This window comes from Erythrolamprus reginae, chromosome 5 (genome assembly GCF_031021105.1).
Source record: "Erythrolamprus reginae isolate rEryReg1 chromosome 5, rEryReg1.hap1, whole genome shotgun sequence".
Taxonomy (NCBI): domain Eukaryota; kingdom Metazoa; phylum Chordata; class Lepidosauria; order Squamata; family Dipsadidae; genus Erythrolamprus; species Erythrolamprus reginae.
Window position 1 is genome coordinate 46,492,118 of NC_091954.1, and position 18,771 is coordinate 46,510,888.

Consider the following 18,771-nt stretch of genomic DNA (forward strand, 5'->3'; position numbering starts at 1 on the left):
TGAACTTTATTTCTTTGCCTGAAGTACAGCTGATCACCTCCTCAGCTGTGTTTTAGGCTGATTTCTGCTATTGAGCATGCGTGGAAACCAAATTGTATGAGGGGAAGCACATGCGGAGCAAATGTGAGCACACAAAACATCGTGATGTGAACCAATGAGGAAGGTAGGTGGAACCCACTCCTAAGTAAGAGGATATCTCAAAAAAATGTACCAGTTCTGAAAATAACAACATCCAGAATCAGAAATTAGAAGAAGGATATTGGATCAAACTGATTTATACAAAATAAAGTATTCATTGAAATAGAATTGGAGGGAGAGTGGATGGCACCAGGCAAGCAGAAAGTTTATATGAGTGGCATGCTTGCATGTGCATTGCCTGCACAAATGGAGCATTTGAAAGTTGCCCACTACTCGTGCAAGTGAGAGTGCATGCATGCACTCACCCACCACTTCAGATGGCCTAGTTCTGAACAACTCATGGACCAATAGTGAGCCATGGCTTAATTTGGGAATCTCTGATCTAGAGCAGCACAAACAGACAGAATGAGGTTGCCTGCACTGAAGTCTGTTTCAAAGAAATAGCACAAGTATTAAACGTTGCCAATACCTTAATACCAAATATAAGAATTAGCTCACTGCAAAGAAGAACCCAAGTAATGTATAGCACAGCTTCTGTTATAATGGAATAACTTAGATGCAAAATCAAAAATCAAAAAGAAGAACCACACAAACATGGGAGATTGGGCATTGAATTGTAAATAAGGTTTTTCCACCTGAGCAGAATAGAAATTGCCCAAAGAGCAGAGGAACAAAATATCAATTCCTAATTGATAACATGATTCTGGAAAATTGCAACAGGAATGAGACCAACTTAAATGTAGCTTGGACTAATTATAACAAACATTTGACTCCCTGTGACACGACTGGATACTCAAGTACCTAAAATAACAGTAGAAATAACAAATGTTTTATGAAATGCAAAAATATTGCAATGGAGTTTGGATTGAACAAATATGTCATCCTTACCATCAACCAGGTAAACACAGAAATCTGGAATCAAGATGTGTTATGAAAATAATATCCTCAGCCTGGATGAAGAAACTACAAATAACTGACCCTTCGTCAGGCTGATAACATCAAGGATACTGAAGTGGGGAAGGTTAGTAGTGAATATATCATGAGAGTAAAGAAGATATTAAAGTCCAAACTCAGTGGAGGAAATACTATCAAGCAATTAACACCTAGGCAATTCAATTCATTAGATACACAGCTGGAGTTGTGGACTGGACTCAAGCAGAACTAAAAGCCCTGGATAGGAAGACCAGAAAAAATAATTACAATGAACCATGCCTTTCATCCCTGTAGCAATGTTGGCAGACTCTTACTTATCAAGGAAAATAGGTGAGCATGGAATGTTACAAGTGCATTAGCAATTGAAGGATAAATGAATGAATGAATGAATGAATGAATGAATAAATAAATAAAATATTTGCAAGATATTGGAAGAATATCTTGTGAAGAAGCTGTATTGAAGCTAGTGTATCATGAAGGTTGATTGAGTACTGGAGAGACCAAACTGGCCTAGAATAAAGACGAAGTGAAGAATGGAAAATAGATATGGCAAACAAAACATTACAAGGCCAGTATATTAAAAACAAATAGCAGACAAAGCAAATAAGGTCTGGCAATGGGTAAGGGCATGAAAGTTTAAGAAAGAGCCTGAGGACTAATTCTGCCTATATAAACCAAGCCTTAAGAACAAAAGCATACAAAAAATGCATCCCAGAATTAAGAAGGCCACAGCAGACAATAAACGCAGCCTCTGCAAAGAAGCTGAAGAAACAGTTGACCATATAGTTAGCTACTGCAAGAAGAGTGAACAGACTAATTACAAACAGTGGCATGATGAAGTAATAAATGGTGCACTGGAACAACTGCAAGAAATACAATTTTCCTGCAAGCAATAACTAGTAGGACCACAAAATACTCCAAGCAATAATCAATAAAGTATTTGGTATTGTTACAAACAAGGTACAGGACACATAGTTTGCTTATTTGCTGCTCTGAAAAAGCATGTACAAAATAATTTCTTTGCTGCAACTGACTCTTTGAAACAATGAAGCCAGGTTTATTGTCAGCATGGCAAAGAAAGGGACATCAATGATGCTTTATTTGTTACTCTAATTAAACCTGCATTTTTAGTGAGAGGTTGACAACGGCATTTTGTTAATGGCTATTTGAATTTCAGATATAACTTCCCCTCTGAATTAATAAATTGAAAAAAAATATTCATAAAAGAACAGTTAATCAGGATAATAAATAATGAAAACAATTTAAAAATCTGACTAGATTAATTTATAATGAATTGGTATCATGTTTTAATATTTATTTTATTACTATCTCATCTATTAGTAATAGCACTTTAGGGGGTATAATTGCCAGAGAAAGAATAGTCCAGAATATAAACATATTCTATCCATCATTAGTGAAGCAACTAAAGTTAGATCAAAACATTCCATATATGATGTTATGAGTAGAAATGTGTAATTGGTATAGAAGTATTTGAATTCTTTGAGGACTTTGAGAATGCTGCACCCTACTGACCACCTCGCTGACTTTGTAGTAGATGAACATTAGTATTAAGTCCAGTTTTTGAAAGTTGGCTGGTGAATGTTGCATGCAATTGCTTTTTAAATGATCTTCCATCAGAGGAATTCACATTTTAAAAGCTAGCTAAAATGCTGTATGTCAAAGGATTAAAAGTAAAATTGTCTGCATCAGAATAAGTTGTTGCAATTTTCATTAGTTGTTACATAAAATAGAGGTTGGATACAAAGTCTTTAAGTTATAAGTATTTGCAAACATAAAACATTAGGACAATTTACAGTTCAAAACAAATGAGAACTGCTAGTCTAGAATATCGCCCAACTAAGGTGAAATTGGTAGTAAAATAAATAGGATTTTTAGCAATTCTCACATTTTTCATTTAGAAATGATTAAAAGGAGCTGCCAAGAATATGAACTGCAGGCTGAACTTGCTGATTCACATCTTTTCCTCCAAGAATTTTCTGAGGGGACCTTGCATTATTACTTCTTCCTTCTTAGGTTGGTGAGAGGATTTCAGCCCCAAGGGATCCAAAAATATAAGGATAGAAGAATCTAAAATTGTCCCTGCTGGGTTAAGTCCCATCATTGTAGTTAGGATGCCTCTGCAGTGGACCTAAGATAGAAGTATATTGTAATAGAGGCCACAGTAAACTCAGAAGTTTATTACAGATCTCATGCCAGGCCTGGCAGGTACAGACTTAAGCAATAACATACACACAGGCTTATATATAACAAGCTGCCTGAGGCAGCACCCAATCCCCGCAGAGAGAAACTTCCCGCTTACATTGTAACTACGGGCTGGCGGCCAATCAGCACCCTGGATAGGGACGCCTATCGCCCGGCTCTAATCTGCGGCTGTAACTGAGCAGATATAACACTCCTATCCCTTTCGTTAGCACACACGTAATCTTTCAAATATTCCGGTCTCTTACACAGACGTCCAGATCTCCGTGGCTCTATTACTTGTTCCTCCCTGGTCTCCGGACTCGCCTCTCTGCTTTCCTCGCTTACAAACGGCGAGGCTTCTTCCGAGCTGTCAGTTCCCACATTGTTTCCGCCACGGTTTAGGCTTTCCTCCAGGGCATTCCCGGGGTGGCCGTGACCCCTTTCCTCACCAGTATTCATTCCCTTGTCTAACCGAATCTGGTCCAAATGTCTCCTCCACACTCAGCCATCCCTTAACATGACCTCAAATGACCTGGGACCCAGCTCCCTGCTTATTTTACCTTCTGCCCAGTTCTGCTCTCCTGAATACGAGCGCGCAAACACCCTGTCTCCCACTTTCACCTTCCTGACCGGGGCTTCTGGCCAAGGCACCGACTGTGAATACCACAGATGAAGCCTGTCTAAAACTATTCGAAGTTTGCGACCCATTAATAGTTCTGCAGGGGTCTTACCAGTGGCCACGCAGGGGGTAGTGTGCTGTGCTAATAACAAATCTGCCAACCTCTTCTGCCATGAACCCCCAGTCATCTTCTTCAAGGACTCCTTGACTGACCTAACGGCCTGTTCCGCCTCGCCATTACTGGCCGGATGCCAAGGCGAGGTCAGCGCGTGGCGGATGCCCACCGATGCCAAGAACGACTCGAACAGCACCGCTGTGAATTGCGGGCCGTTGTCCGAAACCAGGAGGTCTGGGAAACCCTGTGTGGCAAATACTGTCATCAATGCCTCTATAATCGTTTGTGACTGTGTGGATTTTAGGTGCACCACCTCCACCCACTTAGAGTGTGCGTCCACAATCACCAGGAAGGATTGCCCCATGAAGGGGCCGGCCAAATCAATATGTATCCGGGCCCAAGGGCCCGCAGGCGGCTCCCATGCCAATGGCTCCCCCCGGGGAGGGAAAGGCCGGTGCTCTTGGCATGTCCTACACTCTGCCACTCTTTGCTCTACCCCCTTATCCAGCCCTGGCCACCACACGTAAGCCCTCGCCAGGCTTTTCATGCGCACAATGCCTGGATGGCCATCATGCAAAAGAGCTAATACCTGGCTGCGCTGTCTACTCGGAATTACCACCCTGCAACCTCTCAGCAGGATTCCTCTTTCCACAGAGAACTCGGTTCGACACCTGAAGAAAGGCACATACTCCTCGGCAGGGGCTGAGACAGGCCACCCCCTTAACACCCATTGCCTTACTTGGGACAAGATGAAATCCCGCCCCGTTTCCCAAGCTACCTCGGCTGCAGATAAGATAAGACCCCCTTCTGACAACGTAAATACTGAACATGCAGGTGCGGGGTCCACTAAAACTTCGGCCAGGGGGCATCTGCTAAGGGCATCTGCATGAGAGATATGGCGCCCCGGTTTGTATAATAAGGTGTAATTATAGTTGGCAAGGAAAATGATCCAACGTGACATCCTGGGGGATATTACTACAGGGCTTTGACGGGAACCAGACAATAACCCCAATAACGGCTGGTGGTCAGTCACCAGTTCGAAGTGACGGCCATAAAGGTACTCGTGGAATCTTCGGACTCCCGCAATCAGAGCCAGCGCCTCCTTGTCAATGTGGCCGTAATTACGTTCCGCTTTAGCCAACGTGCGGGAGAAGAAAGCCAGGGGAGCTTCTGTACCATTTGGCAGTCTGTGGCTTAAGACTGCGCCCACCCCATATTGAGAAGCGTCGCAGGTGAGTACCAGAGGCAACCCAGGTGAGTATTGAGCCAGGATGTTGTTAGAAGTAAGTAGCTCCTTAACCCCCAAGAACGCGGCTTCCTCCCTCTTTCCCCAATGCCAAAGGGACTGCTTGTCGAGAAGTCTGTGTAAAGGCTCAGCTACCGATGCCTTATGCGGGATGAAGACCGCATAAAAATTTAGTAAACCCAGGAACGCTTGGAGCTCCCCCTTGGATTGTGGCCTGGGGGCATCCCTGATGGCACGAATCTTTTCAGGGGTCGGATGTATTCCCTGTCCATCCACCGTGAAGCCTAGAAACTCGACCTGGGGCACACCGAACACGCATTTCTTGGCTTTCAGTTTAAGCCCAGCCTCCCTGAATTTAACCAAAACCTTCCTCACTCGTGCCATTAATTCGTCTGTGGAACTCCCCGACACTAGAACATCATCGAAATACGGCACAGTTCCTTCAAGTCCATATAACAGACGCTCCATCAAACCTTGGAAAATCCCTGGGGCGATGGAAACCCCGAACTGCAGCCTGTGGCATTTAAATACCCCCCTATGGGTGATGATTGCCTGGGCCTCGGCTGTCAAAGAGTCTACAGGGAGCTGCTGGTAAGCTTGGGATAGGTCGAGCTTGGCAAACACCCGACCCTCCCCCAGAGTGTGTAGCAGCTGTTGCACTACTGGCAAGGGGTATGAATGGTGGGCCAATGCACGGTTCACAGAGCACTTATAATCCCCACACAATCTGATTCCCCCATCCCCCTTGAAAGCAATCACCACAGGGGTCTCCCATGCAGCCTGATCTACCGGCTCTAAAACCCCCTGGGCAATTAATCTGTCCAATTCTGCATCTACCTTAGGACGGAGGGGAATAGGGACACGGCGGGCCTTTAAGCGAACTGCAGGGACTTTAGGATCTAAATTGAACGAGATGGGGGTGCCAGTATAACGACCCAAATTACTGTCAAAAACGGCAGGGAACTCCCGTTCCAGCTGTTCAAATCCCGACTCCCCCACAATTGCATTAACCCCCTCCAAAGAGAGTCCCAGAGAAGAGAACCAGTCCAGTCCGAGTAGGCTTGCAAAGGGTCCATCCACCACTACGAGAGGCAGTCTGCTGGCGAAAGTTTTAAAGCGGACTGCAAAACGGCCTTCTCCGATGATAGGGATTGCAGCTCCTTGGTAATCCCTCAGGCTCAAAGCGCAGGGCAGCAGGCGACTCTTCTTCCAAGCAGGGAAACAACGCTTGAGGGTGGCCCAAGAAATTAAGGAATGAGCAGAGCCGGTGTCCACCTGCATGTTACACCGAGAACCCCCCAATTGAACTACCACAGAAATTTTCTCAGCCGAGCCGGCGGTCTTCCTGACATAAGAAGAAACAGGACGAGGGTAGCTGTACACCGCGTTGCAGTCATCTCTTCTAGTGGGGGGAAATCTTCTTTGTCGCCGAGAATTGAAGCCAGAAAACTCACGCTGCTCCCGGAATGGGGCAGCCGGGGATCTACGAGAACGGCAGACTCTGGCGAGGTGACCTTTAGCACCACATCGCCAACATGCCACATCTCGGGATGGGAAATTTGTGCGAAAATGACCCCCCCCCCCCCACAACCACGGCATGGCGACAAAGGAGGACGAAGACGTCCCGTCGGTGCTTCTCTAGCCCGATTCGTAGCCAATCTGCAGACCTCTTCATCTTCGCCCCCTAAATCGCCCTCCTCCTCCGGGGCCAGCTTGGGTTTATCCAAAACAGTGGCTGCCTTTTGTGTGACATTAACCGAGCTGTCCATAGAAGCCAAGGATTGTGTAGATAACTCGAAAGCACGAGCCTCCGCCACCGCTGCTTGAAAGGTTAAATCCCGGATTGCCAGGAGGCGCCGCTTGAGGTGACCGTCTCTGACCCCGAAAACTAATCTATCCAAAAGGTAGTCATTTAGGTCCCCAAACTCACAATATAACACCGCTCTACGGAGAGCAGCCAGAAAGTCATTAATAGACTCCCCTTCGGCTTGATTTCACTGATAAAAAGTGTAGCGACGAGCACACCTCGAAGGGGCAGGGGCATAATGATCTTGTAACGTTTTCAAGAAATCCTCCCAAGACACATCATGGATGGACACTGGGGCAAACAGGGCATGAGCTGTTTCAAACATATCGGGGCCACAAAACCCCAAGAAATAGGACCTCTTCCTATCCCCCAAAATGTCCTGGTATCCATTTGAGATCAGGAAACAATCAAAACGGGCGACATAGGAGTCCCACGTCTCCCCTTGAGGATCAAAGGGGGCGAATGTTAATTGTACAGACATCCTGACTTACTGTCAAAACTGGCAATCTTCCGCATAGGCTCGCTACCTCGTCGCCAATGTAATAGAGGCCACAGTAAACTCAGAAGTTTATTACAGATCTCATGCCAGGCCTGGCAGGTACAGACTTAAGCAATAACATACACACAGGCTTATATATAACAAGCTGCCTGAGGCAGCACCCAATCCCCGCAGAGAGAAACTTCCCGCTTACATTGTAACTACGGGCTGGCGGCCAATCAGCACCCTGGATAGGGACGCCTATTGCCCGGCTCTAATCTGCGGCTGTAACTGAGCAGATATAACATATATACCTCTGATGCAGTGAAGGGCTGAAAATTTTTTAGTACCACACTGTGGCTATGGCTTATTTTGTGGGCATGGTTTGCCAGCCATGTGACCAGGTGGGAGTGGCTTGATGATCATGTGACCGGGGGTGACTTAAAGGTCATGTGACTGGCTTAAAGGTAGCCAACTTGACGTCACTCACATCAAGGATTTGGGTTAGGGTTAGGGTGGCTGGCCTCTCCTCGCCCCAGAGATACAATTTCTCTATTTATTTATTATTACTGAATATCCAAAGTATACTATTTAATTCTATGTATATATGCCATATGTGTACATACATATTACACCACATGTACACAAAAATATACATTATCTACTATATAAATTGTATGTGTATGTACACACACACACACACACACACACACACACTCATGCCCAGCTCTTCTAAAATTATACATATTAAACCTCATTTACTGTGATAGGAAAAACATACTCAGAACCCAGAAGGGAGAGGGGATCAAAAATTTTCTACCGGTTCTGCACACCTGACCCAAATTTTTCTACTGGTTCTGCGTACCTGACCGTATCCGCAAGAGCCCATCACTGTTCTGATGTTATTATCCTCCAGCAATTTATACCTGAATTCTGCAAGTTAACTATTTGCTACCTGAAGAAGTGCTTTCTTTGCCTGCCCTGTATCTCCTTCTAAAAAGGTTCATTGGACAATAATTCTTCAATCCAAATGTTTTGAAGAACAAAGGAGAACTTCTCCCTCTTCGCTGTCTCTGTTGATGCATGGTTTTATACATCTTGATCATGTACCATACTCCCACCTGATATCTTTCTTTCAGGCTAGACAGTAGCGTAGAGAAGGCACTTAATGTGTCTTTGTTTTTTTTTAATCTGGAGACCCAAATTGTATACAGCAATTTATATATGAACATATCATAAGGACATTACAGTGTTAGCATTTTTATTTTCAGTCGCTTTCCTAATGAGCCATAGCATGCAGTTTGCCTTTTTCACAGCTGCTGCATATAGAATTGGCATCTCAAGGGTGCTAGTCACCATAACACACAATTTTTTTTCCTGGTTAGTTACAGATGTCTGAGAAGCTAGAGTTTTTTTGCCCTAATCTGTTTCACTTTAGACCTACTTGAACAGGACAGCATCTGCCATCAGGGTGACTGTTCATCCAGTTTAAAGAGGTCTTCCCACAGCTATTCTGGAGAGGCTTAGAGATCAATAAAGTAACATGATAGCAGCTGCCTTTAGACTTGCTATTTAAAAGTGGTAATATGCAGCGTACAAAAACCAAGTATTGGGGAGGAAGGAAACAATAAAAAAGACAAATGAAAATTACAATTCTTATAATGGCTTGATGGAAACAAGTCAATAGGTCTGAGTGAATGCATTGAAGGGAGACTAGTAGAAGTTAGTCTCATCAAGCAGATGGAAAACTACTGGCACTTCTTCTATTGCCTGTCCTTCCCCACTCAGAAATAAACTGAAAGGATTTTGAAATATACAATATATAGATTCTGTCTTTTCATTTTCTCCTGGTGCATAATTAGTTAAATACAATAGCCCTGGTATACACCCAGAATTAGTGGATCTCCAGCTGAAAGAAAACTTTCGTAATACTTTTTGCTTATTTATGAAACTTTGCATGGCTTGACTTCCAGGGTTAAACAAGCACAAAATTCTACATTTATTCAACAACTTCAAGTATATATTTCTTTTATAGATGCATCCTGGGTTTGAAAATATCTAGAAGAATCAAAAACCAAATTGGCTATCATCCCTCGATAAATAAGCCTTTCTGTCTTTCTTAGGTGATTACAAATTATATGGGTCAGCCAGCCAGTCCAAAGAACATAAGATAAATGTGAAAAAAGAGATGGTCAATAGGTTAACCAACTCTGCAGCCCATGAACCAGATGTTCCTTGTGAGAAATATGAAGCTTTCCAACATTCAGAAGTCTGCTTTGAGCCTGAGAAAATTCCTGCAAGCCCACTGACTCTCAGGGTAAAATATCCACATTCCCTACTAACTCTTCATATGGTTATTGATATAGTTATTCCTTTGGAAATCCAATAGGGGTAAAAAGACATTTATTGCTCCTATTTAAGAAAAACCCCCAGCAAAACAATAGTTTTATGAACGTGCTCTTATTGCTGAGAAGCAATTTGCTTACATGATACAATGAGAGCTGAATTTGGAAGTGACTTATCTAGTATCCTGGTTTACCCATGCTAATATTTGTGTAGATTGTATACCTTTTCTTACTATCTCCCTATACTATATTATTGCTAATATGATAATTCCCCTTAACTGCACAAGATTAGGTGAATTCATATCCTAGGGCAGTGATGGTGAATCTTTTTTTCCTCGGTGCTGAAAGAGCATGTGCACGTGCTATCATGCATGCGTGAGTGCTCACACCCATAGTTCAATGCATTGGGAGGTTGAAAACAGCTTCCCCCACCACCCAGAAGCCCTCTGGCGGCTGGAAACAACCTGTTTTCCAACTTCTGGTGGGCCCAGTAGGCTTGTGTTTCACCCTCCCCAGGCTCCAAAGGCTGCTTGGCAGCCGGGGGAGGGTAAAACACTCTCCCCACTCCTCTGGGAGGTTCTCTGGAAGCCAAAAATGCCCTCCCAGAGCCTCTGTGCAAGACAAAAATCAGCCGGCCGGCACATCCATGCATGTTGGAGCTGAGCTTAAGCAACGGCTCGTGTGCCATATAGAATTGTATAGAAACCCTAGGACAATAATGGTGAACCTATGGCACGGGTGGCACAGGTAGCACGCAGAGCCATATCTGCTGGCAACGGCTCACATGCCAGCAGATATGGCTCCACATGCCACCTGTGCCACCCGTGCCATAGGTTCGCTATCACTGTCCTAGGGTTTCTATACAATTAGCTCTGGGAAAATATCTTTCTTCCTCAAATTCAGAATACTGAATATTTTTCAAAAGACAGAGCAATTATGTAAAAAAGATGGCTGCACATATGGTTGCAGCCAGGGGTGGGTTCCAACTTAGCTTGCTGCCAGTTCACTCCCTCCTGCGCCACGTGGGTGTGCCTCATGGGTGCCTCAAGAAGGGCAGCATAGAAATCAAATAAATAAATAATCTAATTAATAATGCATATGCAATAACAAAAAATCTCTCGCCAAAACAAAAAAAAAGTATAGTGACTGCATGCACAGGGCGGGAACTCGGCTTATGAGCATGTTCAGAAGGAATTTTAAAAAAAAAAATCTAAAAAACAATTGAAAAAAAGATGGCAGCGCCCATGGACTGCACTGACATTATTGTGATGTCACCACTGGGCCGCTACTGGTTTGGGTGAACCGGTCCAAACCAGGAGGAGCCTACCTCTGGTTGCAGCCATAATATGCCCCCTCTGAGTTTGGGCTCGGAGGGTTTCTTTGGCTTTTGAATTATATACTTGAATTTTAGTATATTTTAGTATTTACATTATAATTCCTGGGTATTTTTAAACCCTTAAAATAGCAGAAAGCCAACTTATTTCCAGTAATAGTGACTGAAGCAGGCTCAGGGAATTATTTTATGTATGGTCCTGGGAATTTGAGCTGTGCATCCTGGTTTGAAATGGCACATGCAAAATATGGTTCATTTAAGTATTAGACTTGCATAAGATATGCAAGATTGAATAAAGGGATCACGCCTTGTATACCCACTTGTTCCTTATTTCTTTACATATAGTGGGCTCTCACCCAATCTACCATTTTTTGATTTCTGCAATGAGTTTTTACTTGCATTTACTTCAGGAAAACCATGTTGTTTATACCTAGGCTTCTATTCAAATTCCCAATTTAAGTAATATTGGAATATAGAAAATTGAAGACATTTCACATGATCTTTAATTCTTTATTATTGCATTCTTATTTTATTGTAAGCCAGCTGGAATTGCTTTGGATAATGAGATGGGAAGCATACAAAATTAATAAACAAACAAATAAATAAAATACCCTACTAGAACAAAACGAATAAATTTGATTAAGAAATATATGCACAGTACTTGTTATCTTCTCTCATACATGTGGTAAAAGCTAGTACCAGGTGTGGAATTCAGCAGGGTCTGACAAATTCTGGAGAATCGGTAAACTGAAATTTTGAATAGTTTAGAGAACTGGCAAATACTTCCTCTGTCTGGCCCCAGAGTGGGGTGGGAATGCAGATTTTGCAGTATCTTTCCCCTGCCATGCCGACCAAGCCACGCCCACAGAACTGGTAGGGGGAAATTTTGAATTTCGCCCCTGGCCAGTACCCATTTTTTCTATGAAGTTGCACAGTCTACATTACAACCATTAAATCTAGAGTTTTAGATGACTGATTTGAAAATAAAACTTTCTCATCCTTTCCTCGAAGAATAGAAAAATATCACTAAGGGTGACTGAACGATGTCCTTTTTATCTCTGCTTATTTCAGGAGGCACTGGAAGTTCATAAGCCTCACTTTATTTCCCGCTCACAAGAACGATTAAAAAAACTTGAACACATAGTACAACTGAGGAAAGCACAACAGAGTGAGGATTTGGGGGGAAAGCAAGGAACTGCTCTACCCTGCAAGATTTCCTCAATTTCCATTACAAACAAGAAGAAACAATACACTGTTCCTCATCCACTGAGTGGTAAGTTCAATTATGTAAGCTCCATTCAGCCTGCTGCAAAATTTGTTTTTTCACTTATGCATACATGCTACTCTTTGTCGCATTTTTGAAATTGCATCATTGCTTTCACTATTGGTGATATGGCTAAATATCATGTTCATGTTTATTTTGTTATTTGCTCTTTTATGTATTGGCAAATTTAAACGGTTGCAGCTTCCAATGTAATAAATGTAGTGTTAAAAAAAAACCAGTTTAAAAAAAAATAAAACAAGGGAGTTGTTGGCTTGTATTAATGTATTAATCTACAATCTCCAATTCTTTGCCACAAATTGATTCTGCTCTCCTTTTCCCACCCACTATTTTATTTATTTATTTATTTATTGGATTTGTATGCCGCCCCTCTCTGTGGACTCGGGGCGGCATACAAATCCAATAAATAAATAAATAACTATTTTCCCTTGCAGTATATTTTGTTTATAGGCAATATAGTACCTTTAGGTTTCAGGTGCTCAAGGATATTTCCTTCTCCACACCCATTTTAATTAGAATTTGTCTGATTAAATAGAGGAGGAAATTGAAGTAGAGCACAAGTCTGTAGCATTATCTATATTGACAAAAATATTGCTGGGATACAGCTGTACACACATATTGTAAGTCCCATAAACATTACTTGAATGGAAATGATTGATTGTTGTAGTCCAGACATGTTTAGGAATAGGTCCTGGGGGGAAACAGACAAAGGCAAGCAGGGCAATCAAGTCTATAGTGCATAAGTCTTAGGTCTGACCTAAGCGTAGTACATAAAATTATCTGCTATAATGTCCGACCTGTAAATGACTACTTCAGCTTCAACCACAACAGTACATGAGCAAACAACAGATACAAACTTAAGCTAAACCGCTCCAAACTCGATTGCAGAAAATATGACTTCAGTGGTTGGGATGCACTACCTGACTCTGTGGTTTCTTCACCTAACATTCAAAATTCTAACCTTAATTGTTGACCTCATCTGATTCCTCAGAGATCTGTAAGGGCATGCATAAGTGCACCAATATGCCTACCATCCCTGTTCTATCACCCCTTTTTTTGTTCATATCCTTTTCATGTATGGTATTTATAATCATGTTTGTACTTTTGTGTTATCTTATATATGCTTGACAAATAAATAATAAATAAATTAAAATAGTGAGAGTGAGAAGGAGCTCAATAGACTGACAAGGACTCTTATTAGATGTGATAATATACAGGGATAATCCTGGGAGATAGGAGGAAGCCTACCAGTGGTTGGATAAGAGGCGGTTCAGTCCTTGGGAAAAAGTATAGGGAAATGTTCTGGAAGACACTCTTCCTGATTTTCTAGAAACTAAAAAGAGCTAAATATTTTCAGTCTTGCGAGATTCTGTTTAATGTAACCTTAAAATAAAAGGTTCCCAGTTTTGCTTGTTGTCTGGACTATCCTGAAAGCTACCATCCATCTTACAAATATTTCTCCCCTCCTCTCATTTTAGTCTGTTGTAAATGCATTTCAAGTAGAAATACTCTGATATACTAGGGATGGTCTCTTCTAAAACACTTCCTATAGGGACTGATCTACCTGCTATTGGACCATTACCTAGGCTGCAGACCTTCCTCTTGCCTCTTAAGATCCTTCCTACATAACATTACATCAAGTAAATCTCCTTCAGGTCAATTATTATACTGTGATTAGCCTCATTCCTCGAGCAACCATTTTGTGAGAGTGTCTATAACATTCTTCTAAAATTCCAGATACCTGCATGGCCCATTAAAATTGATAGTCCCTAGCATATTTAGACAAATTAACTATTTTTTACCTACCTTGCTCTTGTGTATTGACATCAGTGGTGGGTTGCTAACGGATATGGCTCGGATCTTCAAACTGCTAGCTCCGACCACCTGCCCTGGATGCTTCTGCACATGTGCAGAAACATTGCATGTGCATGCAAGGATGCATGTGAAGTCCTAGCAATGGGATTTGGAACTCCTTACTGGTTGACATGATTGTTAATTATTGCTATCTGGAAGCTGTCTTATAATTTGTACATTCATTAAAGTGCTAGAAAGATGTTTTGAAAGTACTTATTTTAAAGCAAAGTAGAAGAACAGCCTTTCATTTCATTCTGGGTAAATATTCACTGGTGTGACTTGTAGTTGTAACTCCTGAAATTCTGTTGTTTCTTGGTAAAAAAAGACAAAAATCATGGATAAAAGGATGCCAAGAATGCTTGAATATTGAGTATTTGTTTCCAGAGGCTCTGATATTTATGGTTTCATCTGGTGAGTTGTGAGAAGTTTTAGATAAATTTATCTTGTTGCTTTAAATTGTAACTGTTGTTTCTGAAAGCTTTTGTTTTGAAAGTTATTTAAATGGATAGATTGTTCAGTTGAGAATAAACCACATGCTGGCTGGAGGTAATGGACGTTGAAGCCATATCAGGTCAAGCTGTTGATGGATTAGCTAGAAATCACCTTATAAGGACATCTTGTCTCTGTTCAGCAGCTGAACCAATATGTTTCTGCCTTAGATGCTGTTCAAGTTGAAATACTCTGAAGGCTGATTTTCAGCTGGAAATGCTGGAGCTTTGTGGTTTTAGTGGGCACGCTGCTTCCCCATAGGAAGAAACTCTTATTTCATTGCTCCTTCCTGTTCCTGATTCTGCTTCTCTTGTCCTGCAAGGTGCATGCTGACTTGTCAATATTCCATTTTCTCCTCAGCAGTCTTAGCCAATCCAGCATATGAGAAATTGCCAGTATTCTCTTTCTCTATTGCGGGGAAACAGTTTTATGTAAATCAAGGCTTTTTCTATTGTTATGGTTGGTCACACTATTAGTCAGATATTGAGACTAAGACTGGGTTTGGTACCTTTATCTACCTATCAAGTCTTTCCCAAGGACCTAAGAGAGACTGATGTTGTCGTTTGATAATGTTAAAGGTATTGCTGCAGGATGTAAGCTGTTCCAACTAAAGATGCCTTTTGCAATTGACTGATGGTGATTTTGTCAATGCCAGTGGTGTTCAAGTGGTGCACCAGACGTTTTATGATTGCACCCAAGGCGCTCATTACTATTGCTACTGTGTTCGCTTTCTTTTGCCACAGCCATTATATTTGCAGATCTTTGTGATTTTTCTCCAGTTCTTTCTCTTGACTTCTGCTGTCTCCAGCAGAACATCCGATATCCAATTTTTTTTGTCTTTCTTATCAATTGTTGAATCTGGGGTGTTATGTGGCAGGTGTGGGCCTATTTGAATTGTATATGTGATTGATTGGATATGGCCCAGTATAGATTCAAATAAAATATTTCATGAGCTCAGGAAATCTTCGAGTTCTGTAAAATGTTTTGTAACAATAAAGAAACTAGATAATAAAGAGGAGAAGTACATGGTGGGTCCTTCAGAGCAGATTCCAGCTGGATCAAATCCAGTAGATCTATTTCATAAAAATAATGAACATATTAATTCTGATAGGCATGTTTACTAAACAAAATGGACTTTTTGAGACTTTCTTCTTCTATGTCTTAGGGAGGGGATTTAATTGTTGCAGGATCTGAAACAACTGAGAGCAAGGCAGTTATTTTTTGTTCCTTGTTTTCAGAAAATTATTCTCAAACTGTTTTTAAGAATAGGGGAATGGAATTGGCAATAAAGTAAAAAATCCCTAGGAATCTTGCTTCAGCATTTTTCTTCCAGTTTCAAGTAGATTGGCTCATCTAAAAGCTCATCTCTCATCTAAACAGAACATTCAGATAATCTGTTTCCTAGAGGAGGATCATTGAGACATTATTTTTATATCAGAAAACCGTTACTGGGTGTCCTCTAGAGATAGACAAACCATCTTCAGGAAATCTGTAATATTTAAATGCCCCTTACATTTAAGGAGTAGATTGGTTATTCTCTGCCATTTATTCCATAACAAGAGCTATTGTTCTTAGAGAAATAGAAATGTATTTGGCTAAAATATTAAATGAGCAAATACTTAAATTGTTCTTTAAAAAGAGAAAGTCTTGCTTGGCCCTATTTTTCTGGATTGCTGGATCTGTTGTGGTTTTCCCAACATTATAGGAAACTACTTCATGGATGAATAACATGGGTGATCTCGCTCAGTTGTCATGATTATATCACAATATAATGTCACAGTGTAGTGATGCAAATTAGATTTAAGTATGTGATGATGTCCTGCAGGCAGATAAAAGATAATTCAAACAAGAAAATGAGCAGTTTTGGAAGAAGCCTAAAACATAACCAAAAAGTATGAAGACCGCTGAATAATAAACAAAGTGAATACTTTCATTAAGATTTTCTCGGTAACTTCAGGATTTTCTCTGTACATATACTGTACAGGATATACTGTACAGGATGTGCAAGTTTGCATTCAACTGCTACATGTCTCAGGTACATCAGTTTTGCTAAGTAAAATTCATGTTCATGATAACAATTTTAAACATACATTTTTAGTTTGATTTGCAAATGTTTTTGATGGTGCTAATGTTGTAGCAGAGATATCTAAACTAGATATCCAAGTGTTTGTCCCTTAAGTATTAAGTTCCTGAAAATACTGGGAAGTAGCAACATGTTTTAAATAATTTATGATGACAAGCAAACACTTTTAAATTAAAAATGATTTTGCATAGCACTAGACTATATCATAAAGGAAATATTTAAATCATGGTACCATCTTCCACATAGCATCACAAACTATTTTTTGCTTCACTAATAATATCTGTCAGAAGAAATCTGTTCGGGCAGGAAAGGGCAACATTAATATATGAATTAATCTCTCAGATTTATTTGTGTAAAATTAATCTTGTCAGATTAATTAGTTTAAAAACCAATCATGTCAGTTGACTGATCCTCCCAATCCATTCATAAATGCAGTATGGGATTCAGCTGCATGGAAGCAAGGCCATGTAATTTAGATTTAAGCATAAGATCAGACAGAACACATTTTTTTGGTTCATGTTTATTTATTTTATTTTATTTATTTGTCAAACATGTATAGGATAGTAGTAGTTTGTATAAACATAACATAAGTAAAAAATAACAATAAAAGAGGACAATAGAAGAGTAGGACAGGGTCGGTAGGCAAAGCGGTGTGCTTAAGCATACCCCTTACAGATATCTTAGAAACAGAGAGGTCCACTGTAGACAATCTAAGGTTAAAGTTTTTAGGGTTTGGGAAGAAATTACAGAGTCGGTTAGTGCATTCTAGGCATTGATCACTCTATTGCTGAAGTCCTATATTCTGAAGTCGAGTTTGGAGTGGTTTACATTTAGTATGAATCTATTACATGCTTGTATATTGTTGCGATTGAAGGTAAAATAATCATTAACAGGAAGGACATTTTGGTATATGATTTTATGAACTTTAGATCAGATCAGATGCAACATATTTGTAAATTATCTAATCCCAGTATTTCAAGTCTGGTGGAATAAGGTATTTTGTTGCGAGCGGAGGAGTGAAGGACTCTTCTTGTGAAATATTTCTGGACTCTCTCAATTGTCACATATTAATGTCTAATATGCAGACAAGTGAGCTATATTCCAGAATTGGTCTAACAAATGTTTTGTAGACTCTGGTTAGCAGTGTAATATTTTTTGTAATATTTTAGCCTACAACCAAATATGTTGTACTTTGCACTTGGACTTTGGTTGTAGGCTAAAAGATGACTTTCTGTAACTCAAATAATAGTAATTTAACAAATCATGCTACATTTCTATAAAAATTGGGAGTCCTATGTGTGATTTTCAAACCAATATGGAATGAAAGCCTAAGACTTGAAGAAAAACTCAGTAGGATATTTGTTCCTCTATAACAGGGGTGTCAAACTCGCAGCCCATGGGCCAGATGCATCATATATTATATTATATTATATTATATTATATTATATTATATTATATTATATTATATTATATTATATTATATTATATTATATTATATTATATTATATTATATTATATTATATTATATTATATTATATTATATTATATTATATTATATTATATTATATTATATTATATTATATTATATTATATTATATTATATTATATTATATTATATTATATTATATTATATTATATTATATTATATTATATTATATTATATTATATTATTATTATATTATTATTATATTATATTATATTAATTCGATTTGTATGCTGCCCCTCTTCAAGATGTGGGGTGGCTCTCAACATAGCAAACAATATACAATGTACAAATCTAAAAATCCAATTAATTTTACTAGAAAAACTTTAAAACTCTACTAACATTTAAAATCATTCATTCCCAC

The 18,771-nt window shown here is 40.1% G+C and overlaps 1 protein-coding gene across 1 annotated transcript in view; it reads left to right on the forward strand.

The window, feature by feature from the left end:
- C5H10orf90 (chromosome 5 C10orf90 homolog) overlaps window positions 1-18,771 on the forward strand; it is a 135,717-nt gene that overhangs the window by 98,081 nt on the left and 18,865 nt on the right. Inside the window, exons 5-6 of the mRNA XM_070753990.1 lie at window positions 9,662-9,855; window positions 12,288-12,489. Of these exons, the coding sequence (XP_070610091.1) occupies window positions 9,662-9,855; window positions 12,288-12,489 (396 nt within the window). The remainder of the gene's footprint in view (window positions 1-9,661; window positions 9,856-12,287; window positions 12,490-18,771) is intronic.